The sequence below is a fragment of the Falco peregrinus genome, chromosome 10 (genome assembly GCF_023634155.1).
Source record: "Falco peregrinus isolate bFalPer1 chromosome 10, bFalPer1.pri, whole genome shotgun sequence".
Classification (NCBI taxonomy): domain Eukaryota; kingdom Metazoa; phylum Chordata; class Aves; order Falconiformes; family Falconidae; genus Falco; species Falco peregrinus.
The window spans coordinates 24,443,885-24,461,930 of NC_073730.1; the positions used below are offsets into that span (position 1 = coordinate 24,443,885).

The following is an 18,046-nucleotide window of genomic DNA, read 5'->3' on the forward strand; positions in this document are numbered from 1 at the left end:
GAGAACTACCACATGCATGCACTCCATGCGGTTAAAAAACAGAACTTACTTCAATCTATAACCATGTTACAGATAGATAGGCGTGTGTATATATATATTGTGTATTTACAGATATGCAATATGAGAAACCATTTTTACTGCAGTCCTAAGTTTCCAGTGCCAGAAGTCTACTAACGTAAAAGATACCCAAGTGAGAATGTCCCCGCCTACAAGAAGTGTTTGCAGTTTGCTCCTCACACCAGGTGGCACTCGACAGCTTTAGAGAAAGCCCTTCAAGGCCAGCATTCCCAAGCAGCTCCGGGACCCATCTTTTCCCCAGTCTTTCAGAGTATTACTTTATAATACTCTTGCATCTTCTCTGCTCGTCCTCCAAAAGGAATTTAAGAATCTTCTAAGTGTTACACGTAATATACACCCAAAAGAAATTATGTATATGCACTAAGCATGGCAGGGACAAAGTAGAAGTTGATGGATTTTCATATACTATTAGCAACTTACAAAACCGTTCCCAAATGAACTCTGAATTTCCCCTCAAGAGCTTGTGGGCAGAATCTTTTGAGGCACTTTAAGAAACAGTTAGCTGTTTTTTTCCCAAAGGACACTCCACCAGGCAAAGTATATAGTATTGCTCCAGAATAATTTTCAGGCTTTGAGTAAAATAATTCATAAGCTGTAAATAATACCATATATAGCTAAAATTCCAGTCTTCAAAATATGAAGCATTGCTCCCTCTTGCTATTAGCCTGCAGCAATGCTTGTGTGCAATACACTTACCTTTGGGTTTTCTTTCACTGTTGTCAAGGTTCAAAAACTTTCTCTCCCTCTCCGAGTCCTCGTTTCTCAGACGGTTTAAAATCTCCTCCAGTGTTTTGACAATATCAGCAAATGAAGGACGCAACTTTGGATCCATCTGTGAATGCACAGAAATCAAATACATTCATGTGGGTTTGTCCATGCCATTTTACTTAAGCGGTGGTCAGAGAGAGGGACAATCTGAAGGAACTGAGGAAATTCAAAACCATCCTAAGGAGTGTGTTGTCATTGCAAAAAACCTAAGTAAAGCAGGGGAAAAGTAGTATTCTGTCCTAGCTTATGTATATTACACCTCTTCACATTTAATTATCAACTTGTATGAAAAGGATTTATTTCAAATTGAAAAGGTGGGAAGCTGCTAGATTCAGGGCTTGCAAAGAGGTTTTGTTTAGTTGTTTGTTTTAAACAGCTTTTATAGTTCAAGGGTTTCTTTCTGGACTCCATTTATCAGTCAGAGATTATATATCAATGTTATTTCAAAAGGACTAAACAGAACAACTTGGCTGTCTCATTCTTTCAGAGTTTGTAATTCTTCCATCATCTCCCTGTGGCTTTAATTAAAACCCACCTAAATGGCATTGCTAATTGTAAAGTTTAAAAAGTTGTATCTTTCCATCTGCTAATTAGCCTTACTACTTGGTGTACTGGTCTGTCTTGTGTGGAAGCACGTCTGGTTACATAATCTGACAAAGTAATGTAATAGAAATAAACCCCATCTTTGCCCAAGTAAAATATCCCCCTTCCTGCCCCCTCAGTATGTATTCAGTTTGTATTTATATATTCACCATAGTAGAAATGGATCTCTAAACAAAGTCCAACACTAAAATTGTACTAGAGGGGAAGCAGCTTGCTTTAAGTAGTAACTTAGAAGGCACGTCATCATTTTGAACGTTGATCCTGTATATATGTTACAGGTTTACTGTAGGTAACAATTACTAATTCAGCAGCTGAAAGTTAACCTCATTACACTATTAAAAAAGATTCCGCTTGACCTCATTCCTGTTTCCAGCCCTCTAAAAGCTTTTTGAGAACAGACAAGCCCGGACAGATCTCGCCTCTGGTACAAAGAGAACAGTGCTGGTTTGTACACAATAAACCCCAAAGACCTCCCTGCTACTGCCTTGCAGGTCCTGAGATGGATCTTTCTGAAGAGAACCAGTATGATCAGCAATGCCAGAACAACTAGCAACACAAGGTAAAACCTAAAAATTCATGCGTACAATAATTAAAAAAAAACCAAATCATACTTGAAGCGCTCAAGAGCGGCAAGAAGGTTGTTCTAATGTAGCAGCTGGAATTTCCTGGCATAGGAAAACATCTTTTTCTGCTTTCCCTATTTCACTGAAAGAGTAGAGCAGGGGCAACACCAAAGCACACACTCTGTACTCTGACAAATTTACTGATTTGCTCAGGGAGCTGTTGCAAGCTACAGGGAGTAAGAAGAGCTCTCGGGCTATTTTAACTTGTGCTAGGTAAGATCCAGGACAAGAGCAGCAATGGAAAAATGACTCTGAGCAACATTTGCTTCTTCCATCCCTGAGCAGTCCAGATCCTGCTCAAATGGAATAGAACATTCTTCCTCAAGGCAGCAGTTGTCCACAGCTTGTGCTGGTAAGCTTTTTGTATGATCATACATGATTACAAGTATTTGCACAAGTAGGTTTATAGTTGCTGGGGAGCCTTAAGTTTTACTTGATTTGTTTGTCCCCTCCACTTGTGAGAACAACTCAGAACTATTTCTTCACAGCTCAGTAGGTCTGTACACAATAACAGCTGGATTTTGTCAGCCTGAGGGCCAGCCGGTATCAATAGCACACAACTGGTTATGATCAGCCTGAGCAGCCTGCAAGAAGCTGTTCAGTGTGCCAGACCTGTTTGTTTGGCATGACAGAACACAGAATTGCAAAAACTGAAAGTAGACCTTTTTGCAAGGGGAAAGAAAGGGTTATCAAAACTGCAAGGGACTTTCTGGGTTATCAGAATATACACTGCTTTTATAGGTAGGCTCTTCAAGTCTGTTCTGTAAACGCTTTAAGCTCTATCTTGAAAAGCCAGGGGGATTTAGAGAACTCCAGTTTAGGCCTCACCCATTCATTTAAGATACTCACATTACAGCAGTTGAAGGCCAGCTGGAGGAAGTCAGGGGGACAGTCTCCCACCATGTGCTGGAAGGCATCATAATCTAATCCAAAATTCTGTACAAATGAAAACACAGCATAGAGATATAAAAGAGGTCTGGCCCAAAGCATCATCTTTTCAGGGTGTCCCTACATGGAGTTATCAGAAATAACCATGAAACCATCTCTCAGCAGCCACATACAGAGGTTTTGGAGAAAACTTCACCCACGCTCCAAACTGCAGCATTCCCAATGGGGATTATTTGATACAAGGTATCTGTAAGAGAATCAGCTGACTTCGAATCCCATCCTTCTTCTGGACTCAGCTGCAATCCATTGCACTTGAAAAGCTGCCTGCGCGGATCTGGAAGCAGTATCTTATACTATGGTGTTTCATCATGGTAACTTTCACAGTGTGAATTAACAGCCTGCTATAAAACCAGAGGCCTCACTATGATGAAAATCTATCAATTAAAATGGTTAATTTTTCAGTGGATGGTAGACTGGTAATACAAACTATCCAGTTCATTAAATGCACTTCTAGAAAATTTGAAGGGCAGAGAAACAACAGGATCTCTTACCTGCCGCGGCTCAAGACCTAAGCAATTCTGTGTTTTCAGAACAGGAGGTGGATAAACAATTTGGAAGACCCCCCACACAGAGGGGCAAAAGCTACCCTGCAGATGGGACTCAACCAAAAGGCAACTGAAGAACATAAGTATTTCATTTAATTAGTCAATTCTAGCTCAGATCAGTGCTTAACACACCCCATGCAAAAATAAGGGTGAGCATATTTTAGCTGCTGCTAACATAGCTCCTGCCCCTTTCACAAGGAGGGGCTGCTTAGTGGGTGCAGCGTGCCAGAAGTGCTGCTCTGAGCTGGGCAAGAAGTCTACACAAGCTAATCACTCTACAAAAGCAAGGTCGCTGCAATGCTCTCAATGTTCTGCCAGTTAGGGGCAGAAAGGATTTCCCATGAGGGCTGCAGCTGGACAACGTTTCTATGAAAGCATCTTCAGTGGAGCTTCTTACAATAACAGCACAGAAGAACAAAAGCCTTTTAGAGGCTATTTTTCATGTAACACCTATTCACCGTATCTTTGGCAGCAGTGCCAAAAGTTGTAAAGGCCCGCCATATCGTGGCACACCTACCACCCACCACCAATGTCACAAACACAACCACTTACCTCTGTGCGAGGGAGATAGTCTGGATCTGCCTGTATTCTTGCTATAATCTCACACAGAATTATACCGTAGGAGAACACATCCGCCTGAAAGAGGAAAAAAAAAAAAAAAATAGCCACATGGTTCTGCTATGAATACTCAGCGTTCTTATCGGGCACTGGGTTTCTCCCTACCCCAAATGGTTATCATGAAACAACAAAACAAACACCGCAGCCTTACAGCAGTAAGCAACTGCATTATAGCTAACATCTTCCATGTGAAGGAACACACGCTCACAGTAAAGCGTTCTTGTTGCACAGCAGCAATAATAACTAAACCTCTTTCAAGAACAAAAACATCAAACCACTCTTAATTTCGCAATGTAAAAAAAATATAATTAAATCCTTCCTTGCACAAAGAATAGTGAAGTTGCATTTGATGTCTTACAAATGGGAGTAATTAAAAGCATAGCCAAAACATGATATGCCTATGTATCACTGTGGCTAGAAAGAGAGGTTTAGAATACACATGATCACAGCTTATCCAGAACATCAATGCTGGTTTTAAGAAAAATATTCATTTTTCTCTTCTCACAGTTCAGTACCTCTGGAGAAAAGTGTCTTTCCCAAAGCTTGAGATACCTAGTTAACACTGTCAGCATCAATTTCCACTGAAATTTCCATGACACTTAGCAATCACCTGACTACCCCTGGAGCTGCACAGTTCGTCAGATTTTGAACCACCTGAATTTATCATGTAATGAAATTTAGGAAAATATGGCACACAAGTCTACGGAGCAGAAGCTGGCATTCCTCATCCCTTACATATTGCACAGGCTTATAGGTCACTTTTCATGCTGATGAGGTATGAGGCCTGCTTCCTCTTTAGTCCTACATGCCTTAGGGTTAGTGAAGAATGTGGCACCATAGATTTTGGTACTTTATTATTAATTTAGATCAATTGGAACTCTTAAAAAAGCTTTGAAATGGTAATTACTGCATTCATTACTGAGGTAGCTACTGCTTTCCTGCAAGTTAAAAGTACCACCAATTAAAGTAGTAATTATTGACTACTAGATATAAAAAGGTACAGGATGTGGGCTTTATCACAGAAAAGCTGTGCTTGCAAGGCTGAAGTGACCATGTTGCACATGGGAGAGAAAATCCTATGTAAAGAGCAGCTTGATTGAAAATACTACTAAAATCCAGCGTGATCTCATCCTCCTCTGAAAGAAACATTTTCCAATGCTGCATATAGGAAAATTTAGAAATACCTTTGGAGAACATTTTTATTTGGGTATCTTACCTTGAGAAATGTTGGGGGTTTTAAATTTTTTTAATTAAAAGAATTGTACAAGTTTACATACAGACCTTTTACTTCTACCCAGATTTCACTAACGTATGGTCAGGGAAGCAATCCCACTACATTTCTCATGAGACTTGGTTAAATTAAGTTGTGTTAGGCCAACAAGCCATTACCATATTTCTGCATGCGGGCTGTTTGAGAACGAAAGTAGCATAATAGTGAATTATGGTAAAGGTAATTCTATTTTTGTATAAGAATCCATACTATGAATTAAAAATACTAGCTAATCAACTCAACTCTCCCTCAGTCCGAATGACCTACTGAGTACAGATATGTCACAAATGAAAAGAATAAGTTTAATATTATGGAAATTCTAAACCTTCTATATAACTATTGAAGAGAAACATGTACCTACCTTTTCATTGTAAGGTTCATCTCTGAGAACTTCTGGTGCCATCCAGAAGGGTGAACCCACCACTGGTAACTTCTCACTACATAGATATGGGATAGAAAGGGGAAAAGGAGAGTGGGGTGGGGGAACATCAAGAAGAACCGTTAATTAAATGCTCAGACATCACTACTAACTTTCTGTAACTCCAAGGATCTGCAGAAACTTTCACCAGATGAAGTAGATACAATTGGATTCCAAAGCATGCTGTATTTTACACTGGTTTCCCACTGGAATCACTGGAACATTCAATAGCAGGAAGAGGAGGTGAAAGAAAAATAATGTTTCAATCAATTACTCGTATTTAATTTCCAGTTTCCAAGTGCCTGGCCACTTAAAATAATATTTTTTAAATTTTAAGGTCATGGCTGTTCAATAGTTTTGGTTTCCAAACTCTTGGCAGAGCTGGCTCCTTTATCTAAACGTTTATGGACAGCAGTTTCAGGCTAGATGTCAGGTTCTCCATCCATGCAGCAAGACATGCAGGTATCCACCTCCGCATGTATATTCAGAGATAAGCAGCTCTGAAAGTATTCAGCACAGCCTGCTTGCAAATGGTATTTAAAAAAAAAAAAGCCAAGATTGACCAGATAAATCCTTTAATAGGGAAAAATTAAAAGTAATCAGAATAGAGCCGATTTGAAAAAATCTGTAATGTTTCCATATGGCTGAATACGGGGGCCTTAAAGGCTTCCAGCTTGCCAGCCAGCTGACTCTGAATGAATACCTATTAAAAAAAAAAAAAAAAAAAAAAAAAAAAGGCCTCAAAATAGCATGGCTTGCTAGCCAGCAAACTGGAAACAACCTCCATTTTCAAATGCAGTAAGACTAGATCAAACCAGAATGGTGCCTAATGTAACAATTTTATTACCTTGTTTGTTTTAGTATCAAGCTACCTTAACTTCAGCTATCACTTACTCTCTGTTTTCAGGGCATCTGGGTATTAAAGTGGTGCCCTCCTGATTTTGTGACGGGTTCTTAGGAATACAGCTGAAGCTTTCAGCACCTTATGGGGCAGAGAGTCCACAGCAGCACACAAGATACACATTGGCTGTATTATCAGTAGTTTGGAAATTAAGATGTTCACTTTAATAAGTTTTTAGGTCAGTATTTCATCAATGTCAATGCAAGCCTTCAGACCTCCCAAGATACATGTTTAGGATGTGTAAAGTTTAAAGACAGTGCAGAGCTGAGATCTACTTTTACTGTTTCCTTTACAGTCAAAAGAGCTGGAAGGCTTTTATTTATTTTATGCAGAAGCACATTTCACAGTCAGAATACTCTGAAATACACAAGTCAATATACAAAGAGAACAATGACATCCTTGTCCTTGATCTCCCTAAAGGAGGAATGACAAAAGGACTATTTCCAATTGTGACAACAGCTTGTGACAGTCACCTATGCATTCCTCTAATGAGTTAAGATTATAATTTCATCCTAGGGAAAGCAAAATGGTGACCTACTGTTAGACAGTAATTTTAGTATCTCTTTATTATAAACCTGAATCTTAACAACTAACACAGAGGTTAAAGAAAATAATACTGGAATGCCACTGAATATTTTTTATGAAAATGGAAAGAAGCTAATTAAAGTTGTTTGGAATTATCAGAGGACATTTATTACAAAATCATCCCAATTCAGAATGCTGATTTTTCTGTTTGCTTTGTTGTGTGGTTTTTTGTTTCGGTGGGGTTTTTGGATTTTTTTTTAACTTAGAAGATCTACTAAAAAGCTGGAGTAAATCCTCTACTCAACTGGAGCATTTCTGAAGAATAAATGTCACCAACTAAATCTATCAAAATGGACAATATCAAAATTAAGGCTAGAGCGTTTTGGTCATCCAACCTGCAATTCTAGATGGAAGACTGAGGATATTTTTTGCTAATTTTGATTCAGCATGCAACAATAGCCTCAGTGATCCTTCTGGCCTGCAATCACACTGCAACTCTTGCTGTATTTTGATTAGTTCACGTACCTGTGATCAGGAATTTTCTCTGCTAAACCGAAGTCTCCCACTATTGCTGAGTATCCGTTCTCATCATGTTTTATTAAGCAGTTCTGGGAACAAATAAAAAATAATAATTAAAAAAAACAACAACAAAAAAAAACCAAAACAAAAAAAAACACCAGAAGAGTTATTGTCTGGGAATTTAATCCCTATACCATTTGTTTATTTATTTTTAATCTGGAACTAGACTAAAAGATACTGTTTGGAAGACATTCATCTATGGGAAGCTTTTCTCTGAAAGAAACCACCTTTTCCCCTACCCTTCCCCCTGCAAAATCACATGTCTGTCAAACTTAAGATGCTGCAAACAGCCTTACCCTTAGTTAATAAACCACTTAAAAACTTGATGAGAAAGCAAGCAGCCACAGGCAGCACATACCCAGCTAGGTTCTAGCAAAAATTGAGATGATTTAGCTCCCTTACTGCTCAAGTATTTGACACATGCTGTTCACCATGACACCTTAACTTTTGCCTTTACTATTTGCCTGTACCTGACCAGCATACAAGAACAAAGCAGACTCTAAATGCCTTTGTATATTTTGTTGCATTAACTACTGAAAAGGAACTCACTACTTTGCAGTAATTTCCATCAGAAAATACAAGATGCGACAAAGTTATATGTACTTTTAAAGTCTCAAGTAAAATTCTTTATTCTACAGTACATTGTAAAACATGATTTAAGGGAAAAGGCTAATAAGGAAAAGCTGTCAACCCTTTCCTTTCAGAGGTGCCCTCCAGTGTCAGGAGGGAGAGCAATTTAAGGACATACACAGATCATTCTGGTCTGGCTACTGTATCACATCACACACAAGGTATTACAGATTTATTTTTGTTATTTATTTACAATTCTGAGAAATATGCTTTGATCATTCCAGTACCACATCTTTTCCCTTCTCACCAAACTAATTGATAGCTGACTTCCCTACGTGGTTTTTTTTTCTGTCCTGCAATAGGTGGAGCAAGGCAGATAATTCATTCCGTTAGCACACGCCTTGCTCTGTATCCTTCTGCAGGCAGTACAATAGCAGCGACAGGCAGCAAAACCACTGCCGACTCCTACAGAGTGGTACCCTGCATTAATTAGCTAAACAGCAGGAAACACTTTCTAGCTTTATTGTGCTTGGATGTACAAAAGCCCCTTGCTGTCCCCAGAGCATTAGCTTGCCTGTATAATGCAACTATCAAGAAAAGCGAGTCCCTTGTCTAAAAGATCAAGTTCAGGTCATCGCTGTTTACATTATTCAGGGATGACTCTGGCTCAGGCCATGAAGTGAGTTTTCTTTCTGCCAATTAAAAGGTTAAGCAAGCCACTCCTGCAATCATGTAAAGAACATGCAATGCCAGCCTCTTGAACACAGGCCAGGCTCCTGAGATTCAAAGTTTTATTTGTTTAGCATGACTCGAGCATAAGTACAGTTAGTTTGGAGATTCATAAACATGTACAAAGTTAAATCAACTATGCTTGCCCAAAGAGCTGCAAAGCTTCTCAGTTATGGCCTTTGTTATCTTTTATCAAAGAGCACATTCATTCAGCTTGCCTCTGTTTAAATATTTGGTAAGTGGACTTACAACTGAGAAGGATAAAACTTTTCTGAAAAATCTTAGTGATTCAGACAAGTGGAATTTCATTGTGTACCACACAGAAACAAGTCCATGAGGACACCAGAGATTTTGCAGTGTACAAGAATGCTGACACTACTTCATGCAGCAAAATATCAGGTTATTTTCTGCCATAAATTTCTTAGCAATTAAAGATTATTCGTAATTTGACATTAAAAAAATAACCAAACTATACGATTCATAAAAGAACAAGTTTTAAAATCTAGATTTCCTTCTTGCATTACCTTTGACTATTTACATTTTGTTCATTTTGAGTAGCAAAACTGCAGTAGTCCATTTTGCCTTCTGGGTTTTTTTGATTAGGGTTATTCTCCAATAAACCCTGGTCTCTAAAATTTCAAAAGAACACTTAAATCCAGACTAAGAACAATTTTCAGCGTAACAAAAAACTGTAGAAACATTGCTACTGACCTTAATATCTGCAATAATTTACAGGAATGCTTTGATACCAAAAGGAGACTGAAACACAACATCATCCTCAAAGCAAATTTTCCTTCAGCTTCTTACCAGTATATGACCACATTCCATTAGACAGCAATACATCACCAGCTGAACATGAACAATCTTACCCCCCACCAAGCCTCAGGCAGTCCCAGCTCTCAGGTACAGCACTCAACTATTACACGAGTAGATTATTCCTAGATAAATCATAAATTAAGCCAATGGCGCATCCCATCTAGCTGCCAAGTAATGCTACTTGACAGCTCTGAGCTCCTTCCCAGATGAGCAGGAGCTGCCTGCAGCAAAGCAAGGTTCCCTTTCAGTGCAGACCTTTCGAGAAACCAAACAGAGCAGACACCCCACCGCTGTGGGGTCCAGAGGTCCTGCAGGAGAGGCCAGTACACCATGGCAAGGGGGGAAAGCAGAGGGCAACATTTCTGCTATAAAATGCTGATGAATTGTTCTGTTGTGGTGGGCTGCACAATGTTAAATGACAAAGAAGGCGGCTAAACTATTCTCTCTCATTAGTGGAAGCTTGTCTTTTGTCTGCATATGAAGAAGTGCTGAGTGTGAATTTAAACCCAGTAGAGAGTGACTTTTTTATTCACACTTAAATCAGCCATGGGCAGGCGACATGTGCCAGACAAAAAAATGCCAGCGTCACTACAAATGTTCACTGTAGTGAAACTAAACTGATTTAATTCAAATGGTGCAAATTTATGTAGCTAAGCACCAATTTCCTGGAACCCAGAAAAGACTGAAGCCTACTCCTACCAAAACGAGTAGTAAACCCCTTCCATGGATACTAGGGTGGTCAGATGTCACCTTTCAAGCCTGTACTGCTCATTCAGGGTGGTTTTGCAGATGGTGATGCTTCATTCTGTGCTGAGGTTCCCCAAGTGCTCAAGGCCAACATCCAGCACCACCATATTCCAATTCCACCCTTCCCACCCCAGTAAAGCGGTTACACAACACTGCACCAAATCCACAGCACGGATAATTCAGTTACCAGATTTAAGATGCAATTCATAAAAAGGTGACTTAAGACACCTCACAGGAACTGGTAGTTCACGTACACTCAGTGAAAGACTTTTCTAAGCATTCACATTCTACTGCCAAGATAAATCAGGATCAAAAAAGGGACAAAGCTTCATTAGGGACTAAAAGGTTAAAAAGAGCTTTTACATTTAAGCTAGAGGTGGTAGCTTAGTAGGAAAAGTACCATACCGCATACTGCACTGTTTCTTCTGACAATGATACTTCTCAGTTTCTACAAAAAAGAAACTACGTCTATCAATTTGGTATGAAGAAGTTTCATTAATGGATTTTGGCACAGAGACACAAGAGTTCAAATCCCCCTCTAGTGCAAAGAGCCTCTCAGGAACTGCCTATAAGATGAAATGCCAAGCAGCCTTTCAACATGGGCTTTAGGAATACACTTTCAACTTACTATTGCACTAATTGTATAAGCTGCAAAGCAATGAAACATGATGACCTTCCCAAGCTTTCTTTTTGGGACCTCTACAGACAGAGATGTTCTTTCCTTTGTCAGCTCCCATGTTCAAAAAGGACAGTATTTGACTTCAGTTGGGTTCTTGAGGGTTTTTCTCCCCTGAAATGGGGACCCCATCAGTCCTTTCTAAGGCAGTGTCTTAATAGAAGCAAGGTGCTATTACATGAGCCTTGTACATGAGCCCTAAAGAGTTAACAGAGCTGTTTATGCAGAGACAGATGTGAAAGAACATAAAGCCCCCTTTGTGTGTAACAGGAGCTTAACATCTGCTTTGCACAGCATAATCCTACTAAGATGAATGCAATATTCTATTCTCCCTTTTACATAAACAAAAATGAAAATAGACTCAAGAGTTTGAGTTAAAAATAAGTTGCTTAGATAAAGAAACCCCATCGTTTTATTTTACAATATGACACACAAGCTCAACTCCTCAGAGATTTTACTGCACTCCAGAAAACACAGGAATGCTACTGCAGAACCCTCTGATGACCGTTACCGAACTAAAATACTTAAAGGCCAATAAGATGTATCAGTTGTTTTTGAAGTGCTATCCCCTAGGAGAAACACCATTGACAATTAAATGTACAACAGAAAGTTTACAATACTAGATACTTTTTGAAACTACAACCATTATGTTTAGGGAATGGGCTCCATTTGGGTCTCAAGGTACCAGTAACAGTTTAGTATTGTGACTGTCATTGGAAACAAACATCTGTGACAGCTAATTTTTACAGTGCAAGGCCTCCCCTGCAGTGCAAAATACCCAGGCAAGAGCTTGCTCTAGCACAAAGATGACCTTACAACCACAGCAGCAAGTATGAGCCTCACCAGACAAAAGTTCTGTTCATTGCCTGGGTTTTATTTTGTGTTAAACAAGCAAACAGCATACAAGGTAGGAAGTCAGGGTATGTCACTTTCAAGCCCAAAGGCAGTGAATTTATGTTACATCAGATAATCCACAGTAATTGCTTACATGCACGATTCCATCCCATAGTAACTGAGACTACTCCTCTCGATGAAAGAACGGTGAGCCATTACACATTTACTGTGAAGTCAAAACAGATGTTGGCAAGAATACACACACGTACGCATGTGTGTGTATATATCCATCTACATACCCAGAGATTAGAATTTCTTCATAGATTTTATCATCAATAGAGCTCACAATGTTCCCTAGAGCTGCTCACAACCTACTATTGATTGTAAGACCTTGTTTTCAATTGGACATAATTCTGCAAATCTAGAAGGCATTGGGGGGGGAGTTACCTCTGTTTTTAATCAAGAGCTTTGGTAAGACCCCAAAAGACAATGGGGTTTTGGAAAGGGGGGTATTCAGCTAAGACAGCTCAGCTGCTTGGGAGAACAAACTTAGAATACGTGTTGCAAGCAAATTTTGAAATAATGAAAATAAAATCCTCAAAAACATTAGCCTATGGTCACACCAGATTTGGCACATTCTCAACTTGAAACATGACAAGATCTCTGTATCAGATGCACCTTTTGCCACCCCTACAAAAAGTAAACTAGGGCAGGACACATGCTGTGTGAGGAATTTGGAAGAGTGAATAAGGTGACAAGACAGAGCAGGAGTCCAAGCTAGGGGCTGGCAGGCACAAGACCACATTCTGGAGCTAAATTATTGAGATGGGAAAAAAACCTGAAGACTATTACCAGGACATAAGAACTGCAGGCACAGCAAACAGGTGGCGGTGGTAGGGAAGCAGAGGTAGCCTGGAGCAGCAGAACAGGGGGAGAGCTAGAAATGGCTAAACATATACTGAAGACCAGAATGCAGAAAGATAGCTTGGATCAAGAATCAAGCAGAGGGTAACTGCAGTCAGCCAGACAAGGAGACTGAACAATAACGTTAAGGGTCAGGAACCAGGAGCAAAAGAAAGAGGAAAATCTTTGGAACAAGGATGCAAAGTCTGACCAGAGGCTGGCATTGTATGCTAGTGGAAAGGACTGGATAGTCACAGAGTAGATACAATTGGTCTTGGAAAAAATGGGCAGATGTTTGCTTCTCACTGCCGAGGAATCTCTCTTGTTCCTCTATTCCTCCTCTGCAGCAAAAACAGGCAACATGTATTAGTAATACTAATTAACAGTAGCAATAGGTACTAATTAAAAAGACTTCACGTATTAGTTTTATATTAATTAAAGCAGCAGACACCTCTGCCATGAATCTCAAGCTTCTAACCCTGTAAATGAATTGCATAATGCCACTGGGTTTTTCCTTCCCCGCCCCCCCCCCCCCCCCCCCGAAACTGGTAGGAAATTGCATACAACATACACTACATCAAATAATTAATATTGTACAAAAGACGGGATGTAAAACTACCTGTGAGAACTGTCATTCTTTCCCTTACACACACACATTCAGGTAAAGTCCTTAATTACATGATCACACAGTTTCCCACCTGCAACCCATGTCTTTTAGTGCACGCAATGGATTCACACTGACAGTGAATTGGGGCTGTACATAAAACACTTGGACCACTATTTTTAGTAATCTGGCCACTCCTTTGGCACAGAAACAGTAGGGTGAAAGAAAGGCTGCGAAGAGATGAAAAGGAAAGCCTGGGCTGGAAATGATGGTCTTCTGTCTTGTAGTTAAAGACTACTACAATGTCATCCCAGGATCTGGGTCCTGGCCTTCCTCAGCATCACAGGAGGATTCTGTGACAAGGAAGTCAGTTTAACAAAATCTTTCAGAGATTGCTGCTAATCTTGTGCTTTCTCTGCCTCCAGAGGTCAAACCTGACTATTTTATAAGAGCTGTAATGCTTCCAACTGCCTCTGAGGTCAGTGAACATATACTGCCTTGAACTTAAACATCTGTAGAATGCCAAATACTCCAAAGTAAGTCTTAAAACACATATCAAATATTCACCGATATTCTTGCTTTTAATCTGTTCTGATAAGGCCGAGTTCATTCATCTCCCTAATCTCTGAGATAACGTAAGAATAAATTCACTGATATTAGGGCAGCCACAGGTATAAGCTGCCAAGAAAATCAACAGTGCTTCCAGAGCAGGGTTTGAATGTAATGCAAATACAGTGTAAACAAGTTGCTGAAGGAACCCTCTGTGTAGTAGTAAAATAGTTGTTTTGAGGGGTGAGTTACAAAAGGATTTGCTATAGTCTTTTTGCAGGCTGGACACTCCTTCCCTGTGCCTTCCCAAACACTGTTATTTCAACCGTAGGTAACAACAGACAGAATGTTGCAAAAACAAGTCAGATTAAGAAAAACTTTACCACAATCCACTGGCTCCTGTTGAAACACTTCCAAGGTTTCACATTATGATTTCTGTTTTAATGACTGCATCTTCTATGACTAAGACTTCCAGAGTTAAAATTCATAACCAGAGCTCCTTGAGAATCACAGGAAGATGAAGAAAATTCTCACAATTCCAGGATGCAAATTCTCCTTGTGCACATTACAATGAGCCCCACATAAAAAACAATTCACAGGGCTTGCAATGATATGGATAGGGGACAGGTAATGAGCCAGCAAGGCTGGCTGTCATAACCCATCTATGGCTTAACCTCTGCGTAAATCTCTTTATGTCAAAAGTGAGCACATGGCAGTTACTGGCTTACAAAATGTACAACTCACCCTGCCCACACATCTACTATCTGCAGGCTGGAAACAGCTCATCTGACTACTTTTATCTTCTGACAGTTAGGCTGCTGCTGTCGGTCAGGGTAGATCAGCCTGGTCAGCTACAGCAGTAGCCCAGAGCCCAAGGACCGAGCTGCTCACGACACAAGTACTGGCTGGCTGGGCAGCACACTCTCTTCTAACAAACACTGCCTCTCTGACAGAAGGGCAGCAGGAAAGGCCCTAGTGGGATGTCAGGGCTGACATCCCCCGTGGGTTGTCACATCGACTATAATGACCTACATCTTCTCTACCACTCTCCCCTCTGGCTTTCTGCAGTATCATCGCTGTTCTGCTACTCTCTACACGGTGCGATCAGGAAAAGAGATCACCCTGCTGTATACTAATTGTCAAAACCACTTATTTTTCAGTCTTGGATTGGCAGGGGACAAGAACTTTTCCTTCTAAGTTTGTACACATCCAGTACATAGACACATATAATGCTACTCGCAGAGCAAGACAGCTCTGCTGCCATAACCGACAGAATAAGCTTCATGTACTTGCGCCACCTGTTCCAGGAAGCTGCAGGAATTAGAGGCTTACCAGAAACAGAAGAAAGGCAGAAGTACAGGTCTAAATTAATCCCAAATATTCCTCTAATATAAATTTTACTACACAGATTAATTTGCAGTGTTCAGTGTAATAGGTAAAGCATGGAGACATTCCTGCACAGAAAGGCTTGGCTTCATTCTGCTCATACTTCAGTCAAGGCCAGCAAGTTTCTTAGAAAAGTACCTCAGCTCTCCCATCCCGCAAATTCAATCTGTGTTCTGACTTTTTCAGACATCTAAATCCTTGGTTTTGCCTTCATTCTATTAATAACGCCATCACATCCATTCCTGAAGTTTACCGAAGAAAGGACAACATAGAAAAGTATTGAATCTGCTCTGGTTCAGGCCAAATCTCAAGCTCTCTCCCAAGGAAGAAGCCCATCACATCTTTCTTCAGCTTGCTCACACGTTGACTAGTAAGAAAGATTACTCATCCCACCACCAGTACAAACCTGGCAAAATACAAGGCATGTCCTCAAACAGTAGCCTAAAGCCACAGTCTGAGAGCTGAACATTTTGGTGACAGGTTTTTGATATGGTTATTATCCTAATTCTTTTGCTTTGGAACAAAGTGACTTCTTTAAAACTTAGGCAGCCAGCAGGGAAAACATCTACCTAAAAAGGATAGTATTTTGCCCAACAGATTTAATTTTAAAGTACATTTCATCAATACAGTAATAAAATTCACAAGTACCCCGACATTTAAGGCCAGGTGTTTCACCTACTTACCTTCCCAAACAGAACAAGCAAGTGCATACATCACCTCAACAAATTTAAAAAATTAAATTTAAATAAAATCCAAAGCAAAACAATGATGCAAGAAACTTGAAAATAAAAAATATAGCTGATGAGTTAAACTTTTATCCTGACAGCTGCCAGTGTGACCCACACAGATACTATAACTTTCATATTAAGAACCATCCAAATATAGCACAACTGCTAGTAAGTTCTTTGGGTTTGGTCTGGTTTGTTGTTTTTAAATAGCCCTTACTACTTCCTGTGGCCACCGATGAGTTTGCTATTGCAGTGAAATCATGCACTCCTCCCAGCGGGTGGGTTTTCTAAACAATTGACATTCAACAATAGATAACATTGAAGCAGTGGTAGGGCAGCTCCAGAGAATGACATACAATTATGTAAAGTTTTGAACAAAGGCATTCACAGATGTCTCAGGAAATGGATTTTCATATGACTAGCCATCACAGTACGTTAAGATAAATGCTGCAGGCACAGAGTTCTCCTTAGTTACTTTGATTCCTTGCAGTAACTCCACTTCCCCACTCTTAGATGTACTAATACATCCTGAACTGGAAAAAAAAAAAGGGGGGTGGGGGAGGCGGGATGGGACGGACAGAACAACACTAAGTTATCTTTTCAGGGCTTTTTATGCATCTGTTATCTCCAAACTCCAAAGTGACTGAAATGGAGCTTTCTGAGTGTATCATGTCAAAGTGACGTGACTCCAAGTCTGAGCATTTTTCATAAATTTGATATTCTTCCCTGCAGAATTCAGCACCTTTCACTTGAATGGACACCCAAGGAAGTATTTTATGACTTCACTGAAATATTTCTTTTACCTACTAGTTGAATATTTTTTTTCACCTTAGCTAAACCACATTCTTCATCTATTTAACACTGCACTCAGGTAGCTTTAAAAAAAAACCCCTAAAACTGGATGGCAGACTAGTAGTCACACAGTTGCAAACATGATATGCCATGTCTTTATTTTTAACAGCCGTTTCTTATCTTTAAAAAATAGTTCCTTCTAGGCTACTACAACATTCTTCAATCAAAAGTATCCAGAAGTGACATGATGAAGATGTCTTGAACAGTTTTGGAGTATTTTGATGTTGCAAGTCTCCATTGAGCTTAAACTAGCTCATTAGCTCCAGACAACAGGACAGACAGGACAGCAAAGCCCTGGGCACACGCTGCAATGGATGGCAAGACCCAGTGTGAATACTGGGGATACCTGTCCAGAGAGCTGAGTACTCAGTATTTCTAGCTGAGCTTGAATTAGCTAGCTACTTCAGCCAACTAAATTTATACAAATTGTCATCAAAACAGTTTGAAAAAAAAATATATAGTATTCATGTCCACTGAAAACTTTGCCACTGAAATATCATTCTGGAGGAAACTGAAATTTGAAAATTTTAGGTAAACCGTTCTGATCTCACTGACTTTAGAAATGAAAGAAATATAAATCAGGATTGTGGACAACACTTAATGCTGAATTCATATTGAAAGGTCACTCTTCCTGCAAAGGATTTTTTAAATACATGGGGGAACAAAACCAACAAGGAGATTTTAAAGTACGTTTGTAATAATCTCCTCAATCTGGGTTCTTTATATGACTGACCTGTTCCAAATGTTAGATTGTTATGCATAATTATCCAGGGATT

At 39.7% G+C, this 18,046-nt stretch overlaps 2 protein-coding genes across 3 annotated transcripts in view; both read right to left on the reverse strand.

Moving 5' to 3' along the window:
- Nucleotides 1-13,463, reverse strand: part of LOC101913608 (selenoprotein Pb-like) — a 38,806-nt gene extending 25,343 nt beyond the window's left edge. Inside the window, exon 1 of the mRNA XM_055814899.1 lies at nt 13,451-13,463. The gene's annotated coding sequence lies outside the window, so the exon portion shown is untranslated. The remainder of the gene's footprint in view (nt 1-13,450) is intronic.
- Nucleotides 1-18,046, reverse strand: part of TESK2 (testis associated actin remodelling kinase 2) — an 84,410-nt gene that overhangs the window by 6,280 nt on the left and 60,084 nt on the right. For both annotated transcript variants that reach the window (XM_055814890.1, XM_055814889.1), the window contains 5 exons: nt 7,823-7,905; nt 5,815-5,890; nt 4,118-4,201; nt 2,922-3,008; nt 775-910 (listed from right to left, as the gene is read on the reverse strand). In XM_055814890.1, the coding sequence (XP_055670865.1) occupies nt 775-910; nt 2,922-3,008; nt 4,118-4,201; nt 5,815-5,890; nt 7,823-7,905 (466 nt within the window). The remainder of the gene's footprint in view (nt 1-774; nt 911-2,921; nt 3,009-4,117; nt 4,202-5,814; nt 5,891-7,822; nt 7,906-18,046) is intronic.